General features: G+C 37.4%; 1 protein-coding gene across 12 annotated transcripts in view; it reads left to right on the forward strand.

The window, feature by feature from the left end:
* Positions 1 to 23,529, forward strand: part of PLCH1 (phospholipase C eta 1) — a 201,525-nt gene that overhangs the window by 95,661 nt on the left and 82,335 nt on the right. For all 12 annotated transcript variants that reach the window (XM_039857833.1, XM_039857841.1, XM_039857842.1 and 9 more), the window contains one exon: positions 23,341 to 23,487. In XM_039857833.1, the coding sequence (XP_039713767.1) occupies positions 23,341 to 23,487 (147 nt within the window). The remainder of the gene's footprint in view (positions 1 to 23,340; positions 23,488 to 23,529) is intronic.

A 23,529-nucleotide genomic window follows, 5' to 3' on the forward strand; every position in this document is an offset into this window, starting at 1 on the left:
GCGAGAGAGCTGTACCATGGTAACCAATGGGAAATAAGTAAGGAGATGAAAGTGGAACCCACTAACAAATGCCATCAGAGATATACTAAAGCTCAGAATGATCTTTATTGTGAAGCTTTGATTCGAGAATCAGTTTAGAATTCTTAACTGTTGAGCCTCTTAACTCCTTTGTGCCCTGGTTATTGCTCTCAGGGGTGTTAGGAGAGCTTTTCATAAGAAAGTGTTATGTTAATAATTTCATAAAAGCCCTATTAAGAGCTCAATTTCAGTACATTTTGAGATGGAATATTATCTCTGCAGTTGGTAATTTGAAAGATTACTTTAAATCTACTGAATAAACATACCCAAGTAGGTGAGAGATTCTTTGTTTGGTTATGGAAATGTGCCAATGATGTATGCTAATTATGGCAAAGGTACTCTCCTATTCTTCAGTATTAACTACAGGTCTGTTCTGTCCTTTTTTATGGAAAGGTGCAAGAATTGATAAATATGATTTCTATCTTATAAAATACATATGATAAGATGTGAGACTGTTTACAAGACACATTTTCCATAGCAGAAGACCTAAAGTGCTAACTGAATGTAGGTGATATTCCTGTTTGAAGGAAAAAAGTATTAACTTTGAATCCAGTCCTTAATGACAGTGACATTTTCTCATTCTAAGGACTTTTCTCATCTGGTTAGGACAGTTCCTAATATATTTTTCCAGTAATGCTGGCCTGGTCAAGTTCACAACTTTCTCCTACTCCCTTTTTATGTGATGTTGTGTCCAGGGGCTGGCTGGTCGAAGTTAAAGATACAGTCTCTTCTGGAACCAACTGGCCCACCAGTTGATGAACCTCAGACCTAGGGCTCATTAGTCCTAAACAGTTTTATTTTTTAATACAATTTTTACATTTAAGTAGTATGTTCAGACTACACATTTAGCTCTATAAAGGTCCTAGACCTTTATAAAGTTGGAAAGAAAAAGTTGCTTGGATTTGTTGACAGTTAAAGGTAAAATTTAAGTTGTGTATAACAGATAAACTAAAGTTAGACAAATTGCATAGGGCAATCTATCACTGATGAATGATTCCCCCTCTAATTTTCAGGCCATCGTGGACTGATAATTTTGTAGAATGCAATACAAATCAATTACTAATAATAAAAACCAAGACAAAAAAAAAAAAGATAAGCTCTGAATTCTGTTTAGATTTAATTATAAAATTAATCTGTCAAATGTTATAAAAATTTCTTTCTCCAGACTTTTTTACTTGTCTCACTTTGGATCCCCCACAACCAGTCTGCAGACTGGGATAGGTCTTGGGATTATACTTTGAGACACCAAATGTAGTTATTTAGTTGAAGCTGAAAAAGTTCAATTATACTCAATCATAGATGCTCCCATTTATAAACTTTCCCAGAATTGTATCTTGATTTAAGCTTATTATATTAATTTCATTTGTTTGTTTATTTGTTTATTTTATATTAATACTGTTGCCTAACAACAACAACTTCCCTTTTTTGAGCCAAGCCTCGATCAGCTTAATCTTATCCTGGTGAAGTCTGAGAATATGCTCTGTCTGGGGGCGTCTCAATCAGATTGGGTATTCTAATTTGCTCTGAATGGTTGGTGTAGGTAGGGACACGTGACCCAATTCTGGCCCATGAGGTGTGATTGAAACCAGAGCACTTCCGAGAAAGTTTTCTTTTAAAAAAAGATACTGAAATGACACTAGGACGTGATGCCTGGAGCTGCTACAGCTATCTGGCAACCTATCAGTTTAGGAATAAACTTGGACTTTTAGTGAATTCTTTTTATTAAAATAAATTTTTATTTTTAAATTACAGTTGACATACAATATTGTATCAGTTTCAGGTGTACAATGTAGTGATTAGACATTTATATAACTTTCGAAGTGATCGCCTCCATAAATCTAGTACCCATGTGACACCATACACAGTTATTACATTATTGACTATACTCCTTATGCTATATGTCACACCTCCTATGACTATTTTGTAACTATCAATTTGTACTTCTTAATCCCTTCCCCCTTTTCACCCATTTTCCCAAACCCCCTCCTAGCTGGCAGTCATCAAAATATTCTCTGTATCTATGAGTCAGTTTATGTTTTGTTTGTACATTTCTTTTGTTCTTTAGATTTCATATAAAAGCAAAGTCATATGGCATTTGTCTTTGACTTATTTCCCTCAGGATAATACCCTCTAGGTTCATCCATGTTGTTGCAGATGGCAAGATTTCATTATTTTTTATGGCTGAGTAATATTCCATTGTATATATGTACCACTTCTTCTTTATTCATGCACCTCTGATGGACTCCTAGGTTGCCTCTACATCTTGGGTGTTATAAATAATGCTGCAAAGAACATATGGATACACATATTCCTTTGAAGTAACGTTTGGGATTCTCTGGATAAATACCCAGAAGTGGAATTACTGGGTCCTTATTGGTCTCTAGTTACAGCTTTTGTTTTAAAGTCTATCTTGTCTGATGTAGGTATTATTACTCCAGCTGTTTTTGTGTTGTTTCCATTTTCATGAAATATCTTTTTCCATCCCTTTACTTTAGGTCAATGTCTGTCTTTCAATCTGAAGTGAGTCTCTTGTAGGATCTTGTAAGGATCTTGTTTTCTTGTTCATTCAGCCACCCTACATCTTTTGATTGGAACATTTAATCCATTTACTTTTAAAGTAATTGTTGATAGATATGTAGTTATTGCCATTTTAGTCATATTTTTTATGTTTTTCTTCTTAAAGAAGTTGGTGTAACATTTTTTGTAGTACTAGTTTGGTGGTAATGAACTTCTTTAGCTTTTCCTTGTCTGGGAAGCTCTTTATCTGTCCTTAGATTCTAAATGATAGCTTTGCTGGGTAGAGTAATCTTGGTTGTAGGTCATTGCTTTTCATCACTTTAAATATTTCATGCTAATCCTTTCTGTCCTGCAAAGTTTCTGTTGAGAAATCAGCTGACAGTCTTATGGAAACTCCCTTGTAGGTAATTAATTGCTTTTCTTGTGCAGCTTTTAAGATTCTCTTTTTTATCTTTAGACTTTGGTGTGGGCCTTTTCGGATTCACCTTGTTTGGGACTCTCTGTGCTTCCTGGGCTTGTATGTCTATTTCCTTCGCCAGGTTAGGGAAGTTTTCTATCATTATTTATTCAAATACATTTTCAGTTCTTTGTTCTCTTTCTTCTCCTTCTGGTACCCTATAATGTGAATGTTACTTGATGTCTCAGAGGCTCCTTAAACTATCCTCATTTTTTTAAGATTTTTTTTCTTGTTGCTGTTCTAATTGGGTATTTTCTGTTACCTTATCTTTTAAATTGCTGATTCAGTTCTCTGCTTCATGTAATCTACTGTTGATTCCCTCTAGTGTATTTTTCATTTCAGTTATTGTATTCTTCGTTTCTACTGTTTTTTTTTTTTTTTTTTTTTTTATGTTTTCTATCTCTATGTTAAAGTTCTTACTGAGTTCATCTACTCTTCCCCTAAGTTTGTTGAGCATTCTTATAACCAGTGTTTTGAATTCTGCATCTGGTAGATTGCTTGTCTCCATCTTATTTAGTTCATTTTTTTCGAGCTTGTTTCTGTTCTTTCATTTGGGACATGTTTCTTTGACTCCCCATTTTGGCTGTCTCCCTGTGTTTGTTTCTATGTATTAGGACTGCTATGTCTCTCAGTCTTCGTAGAGTGACCTTATGTAGTAGATGTCCTGTGGGGCCCAGCAGTGCAGTTTACCTAGTCACCTGAGCCAGATGCTCCAGGTGTGTCTTTTGGATTGTGTGTGCCCTCCTGTTCAAGTTAGGCCTTGGTTGCTCTTTGCACATTAGTGGGAGGGATTGATGCTTGAACTGATTGGTTGTGAGGACTGGCTATGACTACATTGGAGGAGGTGTTGTACAGGGGCTAACCCTATGGAACAGAATTTGCTTTAACAGGGCTCTGATATCTGCCCAATCTTCCCTTTGGGTGTGTTGTCCTCAGAAGTCAACCTTCCTGGCAGGGCCCCCCCAGACTAAGTTCAGCTGCAGTCTGTGCCCTGCCTGGGGTCACTTGGCATGAGCCACCAAGTGATCTACAGATGGCCACCACCTGAACTGGGCTTGGAAGAATCTTGAGAAGCCAAGCCACCAACTGAGGCTGACTGCTGCTAGTTTCAGGCTTGGGGCTACTCAGCAAGAGGTATAAGGCAAGTCAAGGCTAGGTGCTCCTTGTTTAGGGTTTGTGAACCTCTGAGAGATTTTAGAACAGTCCACAGCATAAGCTGAGACAGGCCATTTGTATGGAAAAGCCACTGGAAGCGGCTTGAATGGACCCACAAGTTGAGGGGGTGCGAAATCTTATGGAATCACCTGGGCAGGGTGACTGGTGTTAACCAGGTTGATGGAGACTCAGATATGGCAGCTACCTGCTAGGAGGGCTCAATAAAGAAACAATGACTTCTGCCAGCACTTCTGCCAGCACTCCAGCCCTTGCCCTGAAACCAGACAATTCAGTTCCTCTCCCTATGTCCCTGAAACCTTTCAAGCTGCTACCCCAGTGCTGGAGCTCGAAGCAAACGAGTCCATCCGTGAGTTAGTCTGTGTGTGGGCCCTTTAAGAGGAATGCGTGGGCCTCCAGCCAGTTTCTGTCTCACTCAGTCACAATCTCCGCTGGTTTTCACAGTCATAAATTGTAGAGACTTCTCTCCTGAGCACTGGAACCCTGGGCTGGGGAGTCTAGTGTGGGGCTGGTACCCCTTGCTCCTCCGGGGGGGACTTCTGCAGCTGAGATATCCCTCCAGATTTTTAACTACCACACACAGGTGTGGGGCCAGCCCATCCTGCATCTCTGCCCCTTTTACCAGTCTCAAGGTGGCTTCTTTTATATGACCTTAGTTGTAGGGCTTCTGTTTAGCTAGATTTCAGGAGATTCTCAATGATAGTTGTTCTGTAGTTTAGTTGTAATTTTGATGTGGTTGTAGGAAAGGTGAGCACAGCATTTACTTACTCCGCCATCTTGACTAGAAGCCTAATGAATTCTTTAACCGCTAAGTAAACTAACAATGTTACTACCTTTTAAACTTTATATGGAGAATAAAAAAAAAAATCTAATTATTTAAGCATTTTGTAGTTGCTCTTTCTCTTACTTGTAGCCAATGCATCTAAACAGTAATTTAGGATCAGTTTAATACATATATTTTAATGGGTTCAATTTTTAATGAAAAGCAATCATTGATTAGATTCATAAAAATCAACTTTTTCATGCAGTATTCTGCCCATGGCATGGCTTTCTATCAGGTGTCAGCTCCCAGATTTGCAGGCAAAAATCTTCCAAGGAATAAACGTATCTCTGTAGAATTTGATTTGCAAATCAAATATTTGAGCAGCAGCACATGTCAAAAAAACTAAGTGTACTGCAGCTGTACACTGTTTTTGCTTTGAGATATAGGGCATTTCTGACCTTTGGTGAGGGATAGATTAAAATCAAATCTGAATCTTTTGTTTTGAGTATTGGAGGAAAATGCATGATGTACATAATACTCTCAGAGCATGCTGTAAGATTTATGTTATCAATGACTGCTGGAAGCTCCGACTGAAGGGTTGAACATTCTGCTTCCAGCCTTTAAAGTTTACTGAAATGCCCAGATGGAGAAAGATAGAAGCTGCAAGGCTTGAGAAATACCTAGCGCTGTAAAAAGGACTATTACAAAGTATTTTGAGAGTTGGAGTGTGCGAGAATTGGGTGGAAAGGAAAAAGGAGATGGAGGCTACGTGAGTTCATGCAAGTGTAGCTGGCAATAGAGCTGGAAAATCTTGATTTTTATGTATTAAATAAATGACACTTTAAGACCTTGGCATTATTGTGTGTCAGATATTGTCGAAAGCACTTATATTAATTCATTTTTTTCCTGAATGAAGCAGATATTATTGTCATGCCCTGCTGTATATGAAAGAGGTGAATCTAGAGAAGTTAACTTTCCTGAGGTCCACAGCTACCATCGTCCATGCTCTTACCATTGAACTATACTCTCTCTGGAATATTTCAACTTTACAGACAAGTACAGAGACTAATATAAGAATCAGCCAGATATCTAACACTCTACTGTATTGCTTAAAGGGATACATTGCAGATATGGCTGGTCCCTGAGCATCTCTCTCTGCTCCCACCCCATTTTCATTCTCTGATCTTTCTTTCTCTGGCATGAGGGTTGGTTCAGTTTTCTCATACCTCCTGGGCCCTGCTTACTTAAGCAGAAGTTCTGAAAGACATTGGAAATAGTTTTCTTCAGCCTCCTTTTTGAAGCTTGGAGCTACACCTCAGCTCTGCATCTTGGACAGTGAACCTCCTCTGGCTCGCACTCAAGGGTAGATCCTTTCAGTCCTTCATTTAGTCCTGCAAGTGCTCAGCAATGTCCCACTGCCCACTGTTGGTACCTACCAGTGACCTTCTTCCCCACAGCTTCAGCTCCTCTTATCACAGTGAGCCTTTTGGGAAAACGAGGAGGTTGATACCACTACTGACTTTGTGATTTTGGGAAAAGGAAGCTTATCTTCACTGCTTCTCTGGACAGTGCTTATTCCATATTTACTGGTCACCAATAGGTGGCGCAGTTGAGCACTGTATTTTAATTAGGCTTACAGCGCAGGCGCACTATACTACCACAGGACCCTGCGCTTCATCGTTCGGCCTCTTTGATTTACCATACATCTCTTTTGGTCGTGAACAACCAATTTACTCTGACCTGTTTTGATTCTAAGAAATTCAGTTGATCGTTTCAGAAGGATGCGTGAAAATTTTTTAAGTTAATTTGATATTGAAATGTAAGTTTTCCTGCCACCCCAGGGTGATAATCAGTAAGTAGAGTTATAGTTGTGCTTTAGGCTTAGTTATTTATTCCGTTAGAACAACTCAAAGGAATTTAGAGAAGACGTAGATTCTAGTCCATAACCTCCTAAATGTATGTTTATCTTAAGTTAAAAAAAAAAAAGATACAGTCAGGAATACATCGGCATGGAGTCTTCTGTTATAATTTATCCATTGTTTATTCATCAATGGTTTATTTATTGAGGGTTTAGTGGCAGATATGGGTGGATATAGCAGTAATAAAAACAGATAAAAATTCTTAACCTCGTGGAATTTACATTCTAGTGGGAGAGACAGACAATAAATAAAGCAACTAAGATTATAAGATTTAAAATATATAGTCTCTTAGGGCATTTACATTTTTTGACTATGATCTATTTGAAAAGGTGGGCATCTGAACAGCAAGCAGACAACTCTTGGTACCTTTATCAGTGGGAGCTATAGACCACTCTTTACCTTCAAGGGAGACTCTCTTCATGTTCTTCCATATTTCCTGCTCTTTCTCCCCATCAGCCCCATAAACAGAACTGACTGTTGTACAAAGGGAAGTACTTATGAGTTCTTTACACTCAAGAAGGGGGAAATGCTGAGTCTTGAAAAATTTTATGGTTGCCTGTTGCCATCATTTACAAAGTTAGCAGGAGTGAAATTTTCTTTTCTGGGAAAGAATTTTGATGTATGTGTGCCTAAGTGGAATTAGGGCAAGATGGTCAGCCTAGGGATCTGGCAAGTATAAATTACTTCCCTAATATGATTGTGATGAGCATTCATGATATTAACATTAGAGATCATATGGAGACTGTCCTCTTTAGTTCACTAATAAAAGTCTCCCAGAAACCAGATAAAGTTTTAAGGAAATCTTCCTTCCTTTCTTCCTCTCTCTCTCCCTCCCTCCTTTCTCCTCCCCCTTCCCTCTCTCTCTTTCCCTCAATAACCTGCACTAAGAATTTTCTTTCTTTGTAAGATCTTTGAGCAACGCCATTAAAACTCTTTCATGATGGAGCATTTTACAGTGCCTGCATGGGCATAGCTTTATAGAGACAGAGTTAAATTGACTTAGGCCTAGTCATCTCAGAATACAGAAGATAGAAAATTGTATTTTAAGAATTGCATTTTGGACTGAGAAATATTTAATCTCCAATGATAAACTGCTTAACAGTTGATTTGTTCATGGAGATTATGTTGACTCTAGAAGGTAATAGATACTTGATTTAGTTGCCCAGAATAGTTCCAAATTCTGGATTAAAGTGTGGTAACTGATTTAAAGAAGACATGGCTTTTTGTTGCAATAGAGATATAGGGAAGAGTGTGTGCTAAGGTGGGTTGGAATAGGTTACTTTATGATTACAACTGGCTGGTTCAGTGGGGGTTCCACTTGTAGCTTTTTGGTAGCTGGAATAGTTCTGCTACTGAAAACAACTCTTTTCCAGCACAATAATTACCATTTGCTGGTATGACCCTTTCAAGCCACCACCACTGTCTGACAAGTCTGATGGTCGCTGTGAAACTACTGAAAGCTGCTTGAGATGAGTCAAACTGGCCAGAGTGGTTTAATCTTGGCCCCCCACATTTCAAGAACAGAAGGAACGGCACATTGTTTGGAAATGTGATTTCAGTTAAATGAACCTTGTTTATTTTTATGTTCCTGAGTTGAATACTTAAAAACAAAACGGAGTACTTCTGGTCACTTGTTCATCTAGAATAGACTCATTGAAATGGCCAATAGTGGTAATTGTTCTTAAATGCCAACGATGCTTTTGCATTATTCATCAAATTTTCTTTTGTCATGAAGACGTAGGCCTAGTTGGGGTTTTCTCTTTCTCAGATCGGGACTGGGGATAAACTTATGAAGGACTTGCGCTTGTTCTGCTAGAGGAAAAAAATTTCTGATTACAGTACTTAACAGCAATTGGCATGCTAAATCAGTTGAGAAGTTCAAAATAGCACGCAGACTGGGACATAAGTGTCCTAGGAATAGATCTTTAGGGAAGCAATCTTATGGAATGAAGTTCTCTGTGTGTTATGTGCTGCTGTTAAGTTGGCTCTGACTCCTGGTGACCCTTGTGAATCAGTGATATCTGCAGTGTCCTGTCCTCAATAGCCCTGCTCAGTTCCTGTAGACTTGTCGTGGCTGTGGATTCTTTTATAAAGTCCATTCATCTAGTAGCTGGTCTTCCTCTTTTTCTGCTGCCTTCTAATTTCCCCATTATTATGGCCTTTTCTAAAGAACCCTACCTTCTCATGTTGTACCTCAAGCAGGACAGCTTCAGTTTTGTCGTTTTGCCTCTTGGGATGTTGCTCGGGACCTACTTGTTCATCTTTTTGGCAGTCCAGGGTATCCTTAGAGCTCTCCTTCAACACCATGTTTCAAATAAATAATTTTTTTCCTCTCAACCTTCTTCACTGTCCAACTTTTGCATCTGTATTTGGGAATATGAGGTCTCTAAGATTCATCTGCTCTTGGTGACCTTTCCTAATTCTTTCATTGCTGCCCTTCTGAGTCTCAACCTTCTCTTGAGTTCTTGGCCGCAGTCTCTGTTTTAAAATTGATATCTGAATGCAGTAAGCAAAACCTTACACAATCTCAGTGTCTTCATCGTTTATGTTAAAATCGTGTGTTTTTCTTTTGTCGTCACGATTTTCGTCTTGATGTTCAGATATAGCCCTTCTTCAGCACTTTCCTCTTTCGCTTTCATCAGAAGTTGTTTCTGATCATTGCCACTTTCTGCCAGTAAGATAGTGTCACCTCGTAATTGGCATTTCTTTCACTGATTTTCACTCCTCCTTCCTCTGAGTCTAGCCCAGTTTTTCGTATGATATGTTCTGTGTAAAGATTAAACAAATAGGGAGATGATAGGGAGCAAAATGATGATAGGGAGTAAAATGATGAGACTCTATTATGTTGTTCTATATGATGTGGTTCAGGGCAGGGAGAACAGGCATCCTGGGAAGGATGCGTATCTCCTGAGCGTTGACGTGTAATGCCGCTTCAGTACTTTCTTTTGAGCTGAAGTCCTGTTGCTTCAAGGGCATGCAGTATGTTTAAACACAGCATATCTTGGATTTGGCAACAATCCTAGCATTATAGGGAGCTGATATAGCCATTTTTAAAGCTATTAGGGAATTGAATGGAGACCAGTGATCAATAAGAAGAGGAGCAGGAGAGACAGGCTAGAATGAGATCATGTACACCTGTAGTGAGGAGTTTGGGATACTTCCTGTGGGAGGCCTTCGGATTGTTTTGAAAAGTCTAGTTGACCTTTAAAAAATACCACATTAGCTATAACATGAAGCAGGGAGGCCAGCTGGAATGCTCAGACATCCAGGAGAGAGATGATGGTGGGGCTTGAATCGTGGAGTCACCTTACTGATGGAGAGAAATGGTAGATTTGGGTTGTGCTTTAGACGGAGACTCAATGCTTTATGAAGGGTGAAGAAAGGAAATGATGAGTTCTTGGTTTTGGATTTAAACAATTAAAGGCTGGTGAAGTCATATACTGAGATGGAGAAATTGGGGGAGAAGCAAATTTAGGATTTATGTGACATTTAAAGTCTTATTAAATATCTCAGCTCTGTAATCTGCAGTTGTACTTAAAACCTGAAACTGAAGGTAGAGATGGTGCTGGCGATTTACATTTGAAGTCATCTGTGTGCGGACTGGTATTAGTATCCCAGGATTAGGCCACATTGCTTAGGGCGGCGTAGAAACTCAAGTTCATTCAACATTTGAAAGTGTTTTTATTGTCCTGCCATAGAATTTTTGGTGATTCAGAATCTGGTGACAATACCTTGAGCTGCGGCTTTTTTCTCAGCTCTGATATTCAGGAAGAAGGAAAGAAACTAGTATTTGTTGAAGATCTTATATATGTTGAGAATTAAGCAAGAGACTTTACTTGTTATACTTTATCTTACTGAATCTTACCATGATTCTTGTGTTTAACCCGTGAGGAGACTGGCTCAGAGCCAACGAAGTAGGTGACGGTGTGAGCAGTGAAATTAAGCTTTGAATGCAGGCCTCTCAGCTTTCCTTTTGCTTCATCATGTTTGCAGTTGGCAGTGTTGCAAAGGAGTGCAACTGTTTTTTTTGCCTGCTCTTGCAAATTATGTGCAATTTTAAAGTAAATATAACATCTCCCATATATTTTTAAAAAGATTTTCCAAAGCAGTACTTGTTCACGGCAAGGACAAGAAATTTTCTTAGCAGTATAGAAGGCTTTAATGTGGGAATTTAGTACCCTTGTCTCTTTCTCTCTAAGTACCATTTCCTTTTCCACAAATTCCAGAACTTTTCCAAGACTATATAGGATATATTTATGTATATATTAAAAACTCAAATAGAACCATCATGCTATAAATATTCTTTTCTATCTATTATTCACTTAATAATATATCTTGGACAGCTTTCCATTTGGCAAATTTAGATCTATGATATTCTTTCTAATGACACTATAATATTTCACTTTATGGTTTAGCCATAATTTATTTTACCAGGCCTCGTGGACATTTACATTATTTCCAGTTTGTTTTTTAACAGTCACAAACAAGGTTTCAGGTAATTGGCCATATATTTCTGTCTCTACCTCTTTTTTTCATTATGCCAGTATCTGTATGGGATAAACCCCTGGTATTATGATTCCTTGGTTAAAATGCATATTTATTTTAAATTTAGATAATACTGCCAGAGTGATTCAAATACTGTCACCCACTCTATCATTTTATCAGTTCCTTAACTTCATCCACAATGGCTTTTTTTTAAACATTAAAATTTGTGCTTATCAGGTAAAATATTATTTCACTTTAATTTTAAATTTTAACCACCACAAGTAAGGTTAAGTAAGCATTTTCTTTTACATATGTATTTGTCATTTCTTCTGTGAATTGTCTCTTCATATCTTTTCGCCTATTTTTAATTGGGTTATTTGTCGTCTTTTTCTTATTGACTTACAGGAACCCTTTATATCATGGATAGTAATCTTAAGATTTTCTCCTAGTGTGTTGCTTATTTTGAATTTTGTTTATGGTGTATATAGATATTTTTACATGCAGTTAAATATATCATCCTTTTCCATTAGGACTTTTGTCCTTTGCCTACATTATAGAAAGTGTGGCATCCTTACTCTGGAGAAGCTTTTAGGAGGATAGACTTAGTTACATGGCACTGATTATATGTTTAAAATTATACAGACTATTATGGCTGAAATATATGTCCTGTACTTCATTAACCTACCAGTGTCGTGTAAGACTCTCCCAGTCTCTGGTGTTTTTGATATTAAGATGGCTGTCAGGTGTTTGTCACCTGTCCTATCCACCTCCTACTTTTTCCCCTGAACTATAGCTCCCTTTTATTTTTTGGACCTCTCCTGCTGGTTCTCTTCTTCATCATCAAAAGTTTTACTTCCGGTTGCTCCTTCTTGTCCATGCCACTGTCGTGTTTAATATTTTCTACTTTCTCTAACATTCTCCCTGCCCTCCATGACATCTTTCTGTCCCTTGTTAATTCTTCTATGTTTCCCATGATTTACTTGAAATACCCTACCAATCATAGAATAGTCATGTGTGCTTCTCACAGCCCTGTTTATTTTTGTTTAGTGGTCAGCCTGGTACTGCTGAAGAAGTGTGTGAATGTTTGTGTTCTTGTGCATGTGTGTGTGTTAGTGTAATTATTTCTGAATACAGAGAGGCTCAAGAAATCTTGAATCCAGTTAGTTATGGTTTAATGCTGGCCTATTTTTCTGGGATTGACAATTTAAAAAACTTTATAGCATATCTGCTCTGATTATATATACAAACTTTGCTTAAAAGAAATTTTCAGTTTTTTAAATCTTTCTCCCATTTTTAGATTTTTCTATTTAAAAAAATGATTTTAAGATCTATTGTGCAGTGATTTGGGATAGCAACTCTAATCAAAAATGCCACAAAGAAGCTGTGATGAATACCCAGATACTTAGTGATGTTTATATGGTATTAATTTTTTTTAAAAAAGGGAAACTTATGAAATTAGGACTAGAGTTTAAATGAGGACAAATGATTTTTGAAAAACAAACCTGAGAGGATTTCCCTAGGCATTTTCTTTACCACCTGGAGATCTGTTTTTGTTTTATAGCATGGATTCTTTTTTCCACAAAAACACCTGCCACCAGAATAAGAAGCCTACTTGTTAAATGCCATACACCTTGATTTACAATGGGCTGTGGCTGGAAGGTACCAGGTTGGCTTCACCTCAGCAGATGGTTTCTCTGAAACGGTTAGCCCCTGGGAGACCGTTGGCCTGAGAGTCCAAAGGCTTGCTGGGTGAGGGGCACTTTTTTCCTAGGGAAAATGTGATCTCTTCCTCCCTTTGCTGTTATTTGACTCCTAGATGGAGAGCCTTAAAGGCACACAGAAGTAGAACCTATGTGGACAAAATTAGGACAGTTTGCATGAGATCAGTTAAGTTTTCTTGACTTTTCTCTCTCTCTCTTTTTTTTTTTGACAAAAAAAGATCAACTTCATAAACTAATATAGTTGATCAAGAAAACAAGGGTTTGAATGTAAGAATTAGGAACCGCTAGGGACACATGGGTTTGTTGGAGTACAGAACAGACATTGTCTTTTAAATGCAATTAAATACAATTAAAATGCAATTAAGTGTGGATGGTGTGCACAGCAACTTTAAGAAATGAGTAAGACAATAGAAACCTCAACAAATAGTTTTTCTATTGTAGTGTGTATAGCACACTATGTAAGCATCCTGTAGAGGTATCTTGCTTTTCAAAGAGATGACTCTGGAATGGGGTGTGGGCGAGGTCAGAGAAAATGCCGATTGATCATTAGAGCTCAAAACTTAAGAAAGCATCTTTGTCCTATTTAGCGGCTCTGTGCCGGTTAGAACAGATCTGAAATTGTGAGGTATTGAGCAGCCTGCAGGGGGACAAGAGGTTATAGAGAAGTGATTGATAATGATTACTTGAACATCGGAATTTCATATCTTTTAACCCTTACTTTCACTGGGATATTTCATATTTTATAAGTAGGGAGTGATCCCTTGTACTAATGTCCTAATATGCAACTGAGTAGTAAGCCTTTACTTCTTTGATTTAAGTAACTCTGAATTAAGGTCCATTGCTGTGCCTGGGAAACTGCTTGGTTCCCACTGACCGCATACTAAGCAGGTAAGGTGTAATGGTGCCTGGAGCTGTGGTTTCCAAACTTAAACATGCCTCCGAATTACCTGGGAGAGTTTTAAAATGCAGATTCTCAAGCAACAAGGATGTCTGGAGTTGTGGTCTAGAGTCTGTATTTAAAGAAAGCCGAGATTGGGGACCAGTTGCTGCCTTAGGAGAAGTTAGATTTGCTTAAGGACGGCACTCAGCGTCTGCCTCCTAACAGCCATGGACACTTCTATTTGATCTAACCATCAATCAAACAGTAAGCTAGAACTTTGAAATTAGCGTGTGGTATGGTAAACTTTTTATTTTTTTAAATGTGCCCAGTAGAGACACTTTGTGCTCTGATATGACAGTTCTTATACAGCTAAGAGAAGATTTTACTGGCTTTAGGGAAGTTTAAGCCATACTCACATAGCCAAATAAATTGCCCTTGCTCAGTGTCACCCAAGAAACAACCAAGATTAGGAGTGAGCAATAAGCTAAACTGGCTTTCTAGTTAAGAATAAACATTAAGGAATAATTTTTTAATGTGGTGAAGAGAATATTTATAATTCATTTAAAATAATCATAGCTACCATTTACATACTCTAATTGAGGAGAAAAATGTACATAGACCTAGAATTAGAACAACTTAAAAAGTGCACCAAGTGCTTGTAATTATGGTCTACAAGAGACAGCCTGCAATTCTGTCTCCTCTGGAATTCACCTGATCTGCAACTACCTGCACCCCCAGTCCCCCAGTGTCCTTATATTTTGCATCCCACCCCCTACCATCACTATGATACATAAAACTTCCAAAAAGCCAAACCTGGTATATTATAGACTCCGAGTATTTTGTAAAAAGGGTCTTAGGAACCAGCAAACCTGTTTCCTTATTTTATAGATTAGAAAATTGGAGTCGAGGCTGTTTAAAAGATTTAGCTAGTCATCAGCCAGTTACTGGCCTAGATAGGACCTGAAGGCAGACATTCCAAGTGGTGAAATGAAGAAAATTGCCCTGGGATTCAGGGCACCTAGTTTCCAACCTGGCTCTGCCATGTACTAGTTTTATGGCCTCAGCCAAATTCTTCACTTCCCTGAGGAGTCTGTTTTATCTGCTCTACAATGAGAGGCAATTAATTATTCCACTAACTTCACAGAAATCTTAAGAATGATTCACATAATATTCACATAAGAATGATTCAATAGTCTTAAGTCTAGATACACAGTAGAATCCCAGGGAGGAGTAACAATAAACCAACAAATAAAACAGATGCCCCGCCCAGCACCCCCTGAGAGATGTTGATTAATTGCACTCTGATGGGGATTTGTGATCAATACTTTAAAGAATGTCCCTAAGTGATTTTAATGTACATCTAGGAGGGAGAAACATGAAGAACTTCGTTAGATGACAATGTTTTCTGTAAATTAAGGCCACTATTTATTAACGGCTTGGGAATTTTGCCCAAATATTCAGTCCAATGTCATATCACTGAATAAATGATGGAACAAAGTCTATGGTCTTTACACACACGCACACACGCACACGAATTTTATTATTTAAAATAAATTTTATTTTATTAAAGTAGAGTTGACATACAATATTATATTAGTTTCAGGTGTATAACAGTGATTTGACATGTATATACCTTATGATGTAATCACCACACTCTCTAGTAACCATCTATCACAATGAAAAGTTATTACAGTGTTATCGACAATATTCCCTGTGCCGTATACTTCATCTCCATGGCTTGTTTGTTTTATAATTGGAAGTTTGTACTCCTTATTCTCCCTTACCATTTTTACCCATCCTGCACCTCCTCCCCTCTGGCAACCATCAATTTTGTTCTGTTTCTGTGAGTTTTGTTTTTGATTTGTTTTGTTTTTGTTTTAAATATATATATATATATATATATATATATTTTAACAAACCATATTGTGGAATGGTGACGACACAGTCATTTCTGGTCTTATGTTGAAGTAGAAGATTTTTTACTTATTGGATAAAACTAAATTTAAAATTAATTTAAAATTAATTCATATCCCCAATAAGATAACATTAAATAAAACCAACAAAGCTATATTGTTATGAATTCTTATTTGTATTTATTTCCTAGGGCTAAGAATCGTGGAACAGAAACAATTGTTGAATATAATAGGTCCCATTAAAAGAGAAAGTATTATGTAGAAGGCTTTAGTAAAATAAAAAATAAGGGTTTTACATTTTTAAAAATTACGGATTAATTCCTTTCATCTTTTCATTGACATAAATCCCCCATACGTATTTTTCAACTTTGCAAACATATTGACTATGTACCTGTAGGTTTGCAAACAAATTCCAAAATGTTACCTCTAACCAATTAGTTTCTAAAGCCTTTCAAATAATCTCAGCTTCTCCACAGGAATGATTTAAGAAATGGAATAAAAAAATCAATGAACTTCACATTGTTCGCTCTTCACTGTGAAGAATCATGACTTAATAAGAATGGAGCTTTCCATGGTTGTTTGTTAAAGCCCATTTATTCATAAGCTGCTATTATTTGACATTATAGCCTGACTACGGGTAAGGAAGAGCTTTTCAAGTGAAGCCATGCCCCGTAAAGAGCAATTATATTTTTATATAAAGATCATTAAAAAAATTCACGTCTGTAGTAAGTTATCTAGATGCTAATCAGTTTTTTTTCTTTAACGTTATTTTAAAAAGGCTTTTGCATGAACTGGAATTTTGTCTTCTTGAAAGATAATATTTATGAAAGCTAGATCAGCTATTATAGACTCACAGGACTTAGAGGAAAACGCGTGTGTAGGTTGAGGGAAGTGAGATATTCAGCGAATCTCATTGACCTTCTGAAGTTCATACAGCCGGTTGGTGACAGAGCCCAAACCAGAACTCTTTGCTCCCCCTCCTTCCTCCAAACCTGTGGACTGACTCATCCAGCTGCATCACCTGTCAACAAGGTGTTTCAGCCTTCACTGTGTCCCAAATCTGGTTTTGGTCTGTGCTGAGGATTAAACATACCCTTTACTTCTTCTCTGGTGATTTTAGGAAATCTCTCCTTTTTATCCTTTGAGAGAAACATTACCTGCATTATTTGGCACTTTTCCACAGAGCAATGAAATTGTTTTCAGAAGCTAATCCCTTTCAGTCACTCAGATTTACCTTAAGCTGTGAAAGCTGGCAAAAAAATCAATTCACATTTTTCCAGTATCTTTCTGCTGAAAAGATTCTCTTGCAGAGGATGTGGACTTTTTTTTTTTGCCTGCTAATACACAGTTCGGTGATCAATGTCTCAGAATAGATGTGTTCACAAAAAAAGTGCAAGTGATATTCTTGTATGGCCTTAACACAGGCATGGCCACGACCACCCTATATGTGAGAAACTGTCTTAAGGTGACCTTTAGAGCAGAGAATGAACAAGGCACCGGGTGTGCTTATTACCATTGGAGGTGATTTTGCTTCTCGGCCTGTTAAAGAATAGAGCTAAGTAATATGTAGGTGTATGTACACACACACAAACATGTAAACACACATTCACAAATATGTACACATGTATATGTGCATGTGTGTATATTTATGTTTACTGTCTGTGTTTGTTTCCCCTTCTCATTTTTATTGATTGAATTCTGCACATGTAGGCTACTAAAAGAGGCCACTACCTTCTTTATAATTTCTACTAGATTCTCTCTCACCTGTACAAGTAACCAGTTTCATTGTTTTCTGGGTTATCCTTCTTGTGTTTCTTTTTGTAATCATAAACAGATATTTGTATATTTAAAAAATTTCCCATCATTTCTTACACAAATGTAGCTTACTATATATATGCTATTTACACCTTAGTTTTTCACTTACTAATATCTCCTCAAAGTTACTCCATATCAGCTCATAGAGATCTTCTTTATTATCTTTTACAGTTACGTAGTAGTGTGTACGTATATTTTGTTTTATTCAATTGGTATTCTAGTCGAGATCATTTTTACCCTAAGTGGCAGTGGAATAGTTTAATGGGAAGTGGGGTGGGGGAGGAGACAAAAAACAAGTGAACACAATCATTATAGGAACCTCAAAAACATGCATAGTGAAAGAAACCAGACAAAAAAGACTGCATAATGTATGATTTTTATTTCTGTGAAATACCTAGACAAAGCTCGTCCGTAGAGACAGAAAGTAGGATATTGGCTGTCCAGGGCTGTGGGTGAAATGAGGAATAACTGCAAATGGGCATGAGATTTCTTCTTGGGATGATGGAAGTGTTTTAAAATTAGATCACACAACTCCAAATATATAAAAGTCATTGAGCTGTACATTTAAAGCAGGTGAATTTTAATGTATGTAAATTATACCTCAATAAAGCGGTAATAAAAGTCAGCATCACATGGCATGTGTGAAATTCCTAATAGAATGGGATTATCTCTGATTCAACGAGGCTGAAAAAAATTAAACTCTCTTAGATGTCACATATACATTGTGGAAGTGTTGGCAACCCCCCGCCCTATGCCATGATACATACTTTGCATTAAGATAACTTCATGTCAGAAGTACATTTTTTATAGCATATCTACTTGAGATATTTACTAAACTGCTCTCCCCTATGGAAATTTACTTATTTAAACTGATTGTGGCTGAAACAATTGATTTAATCCTTTTAAAGAGTTGAATTCTAAGGGACTTTACAGATCATTTTGTTATGCCTTTCATTTTACAGATGAGACTCTGTTAAGAGTTTTAAAACTCTAATTATGTAATAAACTTAGAATATAGTCCTCTACTCATCTGTTCTGCTCTTTAAATATTTATGCTATGCTGTTAGGCACACATTAAAGTGCTGTTAGGCAGTCTATTAAGACTATAGAAACATTTATAACACAAATGAAATAAAGCAGAGGGCCAAATGGCTTAAATAGCATGATTGCAACCAGTATATGAAATTTGTGTACATATTGAGATCTGGAGTATAATATACAAAAATAGTATGTGTCTTATGTAATGGGTTGATGGCCATTTCTCCCTTAATGTTTTTGAACGTTGCTCTATTGTATCTGAATAAACTTATTTTCTAAAAAACATTAAGGCCGCCATAAGGAGAATGATGTGGGATCAAAGGGAATGTGCTCAGTCAGTTGGTAGCTGACTGAATTTGTAACCTGCATCTGCAGACTTTACTCAGACACCTCACTGGCACTGGAAATGAGAGAGATGAGGTTACATCGTTCTAAACCACTGGAACTCTTCTTGTTTATCTGCCTCTGGAAATTTTTTGTTGTTGTCCTCTTGTCTATCGTCTTGTTTTATGGAATCTACTAATCTGGCATGGCTGGAGAATGACTTTTATGGGGACAATAAATCCTGTTATCTATCTCCACTGAAGGCAGAACATGAAGAAATTGGCTTATGCTAACACTTGTGATTTAGATGACACTGGAAGAATATTTTGTCTCCAACATTGGTGATCATTACCTACGGGGATGAGTTACAAAGGATGATTGAGGGTGCTCCTTCTCTGGTTAGCTTTACAATTCAATGGGCTGTTAACTGTCAGGTTTGAGGAAGGAAGAAGTGAGATAGATGACTCTGAGGACTCCGTTGGACTTGATTTTTCAATGTCACTCTAACCAAATAGCTTTTCTATATGATTGGGGAGCATCATGGAGAAAGCATAAAGCAGCTACATAAACAATTTAAGAAGCATTTTGTTTCAGAGCCTAGCTCTGCCAGGTACACTTTAATCATATGTGCTTGTGCACTGCAATGGATGATGCTAGAGTCTTAGCCCATGGCTGAGTTGGTGGGATAAATCTGAAGCTAGTGAATATTTAGTATTTCGTGTAAACATAGTCTCCCTCCGAGGGACTGGATCTCACTTTCTAAAATGTTTGGGTTTCTCTGGGTGATGGTTGCTAGGTGGTAGGTGATATTTATTAGCTCAAGTAACGATTACACTTTTTATATCACTATGGTTTTCCTCTTAAATTGTTAAATTTCCTCTTAAATTGTTAACAACTTCATTTCAGGGAAAAGAAATAGTACTGTGAAAAGGAAAATGAATAAAGAAGGAGAAGTGCGAACAAAGCATAGGGCACTGTCAGATGTGTGGACAATCTACAAATTTATAGTCCTTGCTTTAGATCTGTGATAGTACAGTTAATTCAACTTTGATCCTGCCATGCTTTTGCTCAGAAATATCTAGTGAATCTCTCATTGCCAATGAATTAAAATCTTATACCAGCATTCTTAATCCTCTATGGCCTAGTCTTATCTGGCCCATGGAATCATATATCCTATCAACTCACTTCGAGTCCCTCTTGTAAAGATGGAGGCCCATCTTTCCCTCCCCAAGCCTTCACTGATACTGATTTATTATCACACTTCTCCCCTTTCCAGCCCAGTGTATTCTCCTTTTCCTGTGGCCTCCCATAGCGTTTCTCTCTTTTACTCCTGACTTGGCATTTATTTTTAAATACTTCAATAATAAAACTACCATTTGTAGTGTATAATATGCCAGGCACTGTTTTTAGTACTCTACTTGAATAACTTATTCAATTATCAATAATTCAAGAGGTAAATAATAATATCCCCACTTTACAGATAAGCAAATGGAGGCACAGAGGGATTAAATAACTTGCCCAAAGGCATACAGTTAGTAAGTGGCAAATCTAGAGTTCTACTCCAGGCTTTCAGGATCCAGAGTTCTTAACCACAGCTCTAAACTACCAATAATAAAATATCTTTTTAAGTGTTTCATTCTCTTAAAATTTATCCTCTTTGAGGTAAAGACAAAATCTCCTCGTTCTATGCTTTACCTCATTACACAGCCCTGTGCCTGGAACAAAGAGTTGCTCTGTGAACATGTGCTTATTGAAGTTCTAACAGATATTTTTGGCTTGGTTAGTTTGACCTGATGATTTTATCTTGATACACAGACACACTCTCTTCTGTTCTCTCTCCAATTACTGGTGTGAGAGGATCAATGTGGCTGTCAAGAATTCAAATCAGTGGCTTTCATTGCCTAAATGAATGGGTGCTCAGTGGTGGATAAGTTTACTAACATGTGTGAAACCAAATGTCAAATTTTGTTCTATGCTTCAAAGTAAACATTTTAAGTTTGTGTGTTTGTTTTCCTAAGCACTATTTTTACGACTTGGGTATTTGATATGTCAGATAAAATGAGTAAGAGCAAGCTATAGTTCACCTTCCTTGCAATATAAAAACCTAAAACCATACTTAATTTTATGCATTTCTACCTTACTTTGGGGGGGTTATTGGGAGAAAAGGCTCTTCATGGAGGAAATAGTGAAAGTTGGTTATGCTGAGATTACCTCTAATGAGTATCCTGCACATACAATGTTAAACTTTGGGATCAAATTATCTTTCCTAGTAAAGACAAGATACTTAGCCAAAAAACTCAACTCTAATGTTGTTGTAGTCTATTTACTATGTCTTTGATCTGTTTCTAACAGCATACTGCTTGATAAGGTAGATATTCTGAGCCAGATGTTTACAGTGTTCTAATAGTTATATATGTGCCTCTGTATTTGTTGATGAAATAGGCTGTTTCTGGCTGGTATAATAAAAAGCATTTGGAAAAGTATTGCATAAGTCACAGAATCAAGAGGAAAATGGAATAACTTGTCAGCCTCAGGAAGAATAGTTCTGAAAGCTATGGCATTTTGGGGTAGCCAACAAGGAGTGTCTCTTAAGTCTTGGTCGTTGAAATGGCTCAGCTCTGTTTTCATTCAGTGTTCTGCTCAGGATTGGTGTTCTTTGGACGGGAGGCAGATTGGCTCTAAGCTTAAGTCAGGTGCCCATTTCTTAGTTAGGGTGATTGATAGTCTACCAAAGGCACATGAAATGGGAAAAGAATATTTCCAGTTACCAGAGATGGGGAAACAGGCAACACCAATAGATGGCCTCTTCCAACAAGGTTCATCTCAAAGCAGAGAAAATTTAAATAACTTTGACTTAGACAACAAGTGATTTGGATATTACCTGAATTTTATCACCAAGTTACTCTTCTAGATGAAAAATTCTAGCAGTTTGATTCATTAACCCATGTTTTATGTCTAGATCTTTATCACTATATTAGCCCCCTTCTTTTAGGATAAACCTTCCTTTTAGTTCAACCAAGGTTTTGTTTGGCATTTTCCTTAAAGGAGCTATCACTAGATCCTATCTCTGGAAGTTAGCAACTTTCAGTTTTAGCTTCAGAATATCCTAAGCGTAGAATGGGAGCTCGACAGATTAAGTAGTCCACTCAAGCACAGATATAAATATTATTGAATATATTGGTTAAAACTCAATATAGCAAGTAGCAGAAAACTCAAATTGAAGCCAGAAACTAAATAGTTCAGGGATGTATCTCTAGTTTCATGAGGAGCTTGATGTAGGGCTCCAATAGCATGACCAGGACTCTTTCTTCCCTTCCTGTGTATCAGCTCTGAGTTTGATTCCATTTCAAACAGACTCACTCTTCATGGACCCAAAATGGCAGCTGGAAGCTCTGAGTTGCAGAGTTTAGGTACAGAGGGGCTTAAGGAAATCTATTTTTCCAGGAGTCTCAGTGAATATCTCATTTTATCTCATTGGCTTGGATTCAGTCACATGCCCATTTCTAAACCAATTACTGTAATCACAGAGATAGGATAACCTTGAGCTGAAGGGTAGATCAATTTTAAACGATTTCACGTGGCTGAAAATGGAGGGAAAGATGAATTACCCAAAGAATAACCAGAATGCTTTTGGCAAGAAAAGGAGGAGGGAATTGATGCTGGGAAGTAAAAAAAAAAAAAAAAGTTTTACGTTCAGTTTTGAAACTTATTTTTTTGATTACATTAAAAATGATGATATTTAGCTATTTTCAAATGTGCACAAAAATATAATAATATGAACCCATATTTAGCCATCATCCATCATCAACAATTGTTGAAACATTTTGCCAATTATGTTTCTATCAATTGCATTTTAAAGCATTATCAAAAGATATTTTTATAGCTAGCTATGTAACAACTCACAACATCTAACAGGAAGTCTGAGACCTTGCTTTATGAACATCAATTTGCATATGAAATGATCATCGGTCTCATACCAAAAAACATTGTGTTGCCAGTTAGAACAAAAGAAGGCTCTGGGCAACGGTAATTCATCATTTGCCTGGCAGTAGAATTTTATTTCAGTAAGTAAGGTTTTTTCCCTGCCTTAAGCCTGATGAATCAATTCCTTAACAACTCTTTCCTGAGTACCTGTGGCAAATTTGTGTTCTGCTCCTGGGAATCTTTAGGGGTCAATTTATTTGGCAGTAAGGCTTCAGAACACCAGTTTGCATGTGCATTGTGTGATAGCTGAATGTGCTCTAATCTCTTTTGCAGTTGAAAGATGCATGGGTGTAATGCAGTCCGGGACACAGATGATCAAACTGAAGCGCGGGACCAAAGGGCTTGTCCGGCTCTTTTACCTGGATGAGCACCGGACCTGCATCCGATGGAGACCCTCTAGGAAGAACGAGAAGGCCAAAAGTGAGACCAACCTTTGAATTCTTTGCTTGGCCTGACACAGTA

The sequence above is a fragment of the Pteropus medius genome, unplaced genomic scaffold (assembly GCF_902729225.1).
Source record: "Pteropus medius unplaced genomic scaffold, Ma_sr-lr_union100, whole genome shotgun sequence".
Taxonomy (NCBI): Eukaryota; Metazoa; Chordata; class Mammalia; order Chiroptera; family Pteropodidae; genus Pteropus; species Pteropus medius.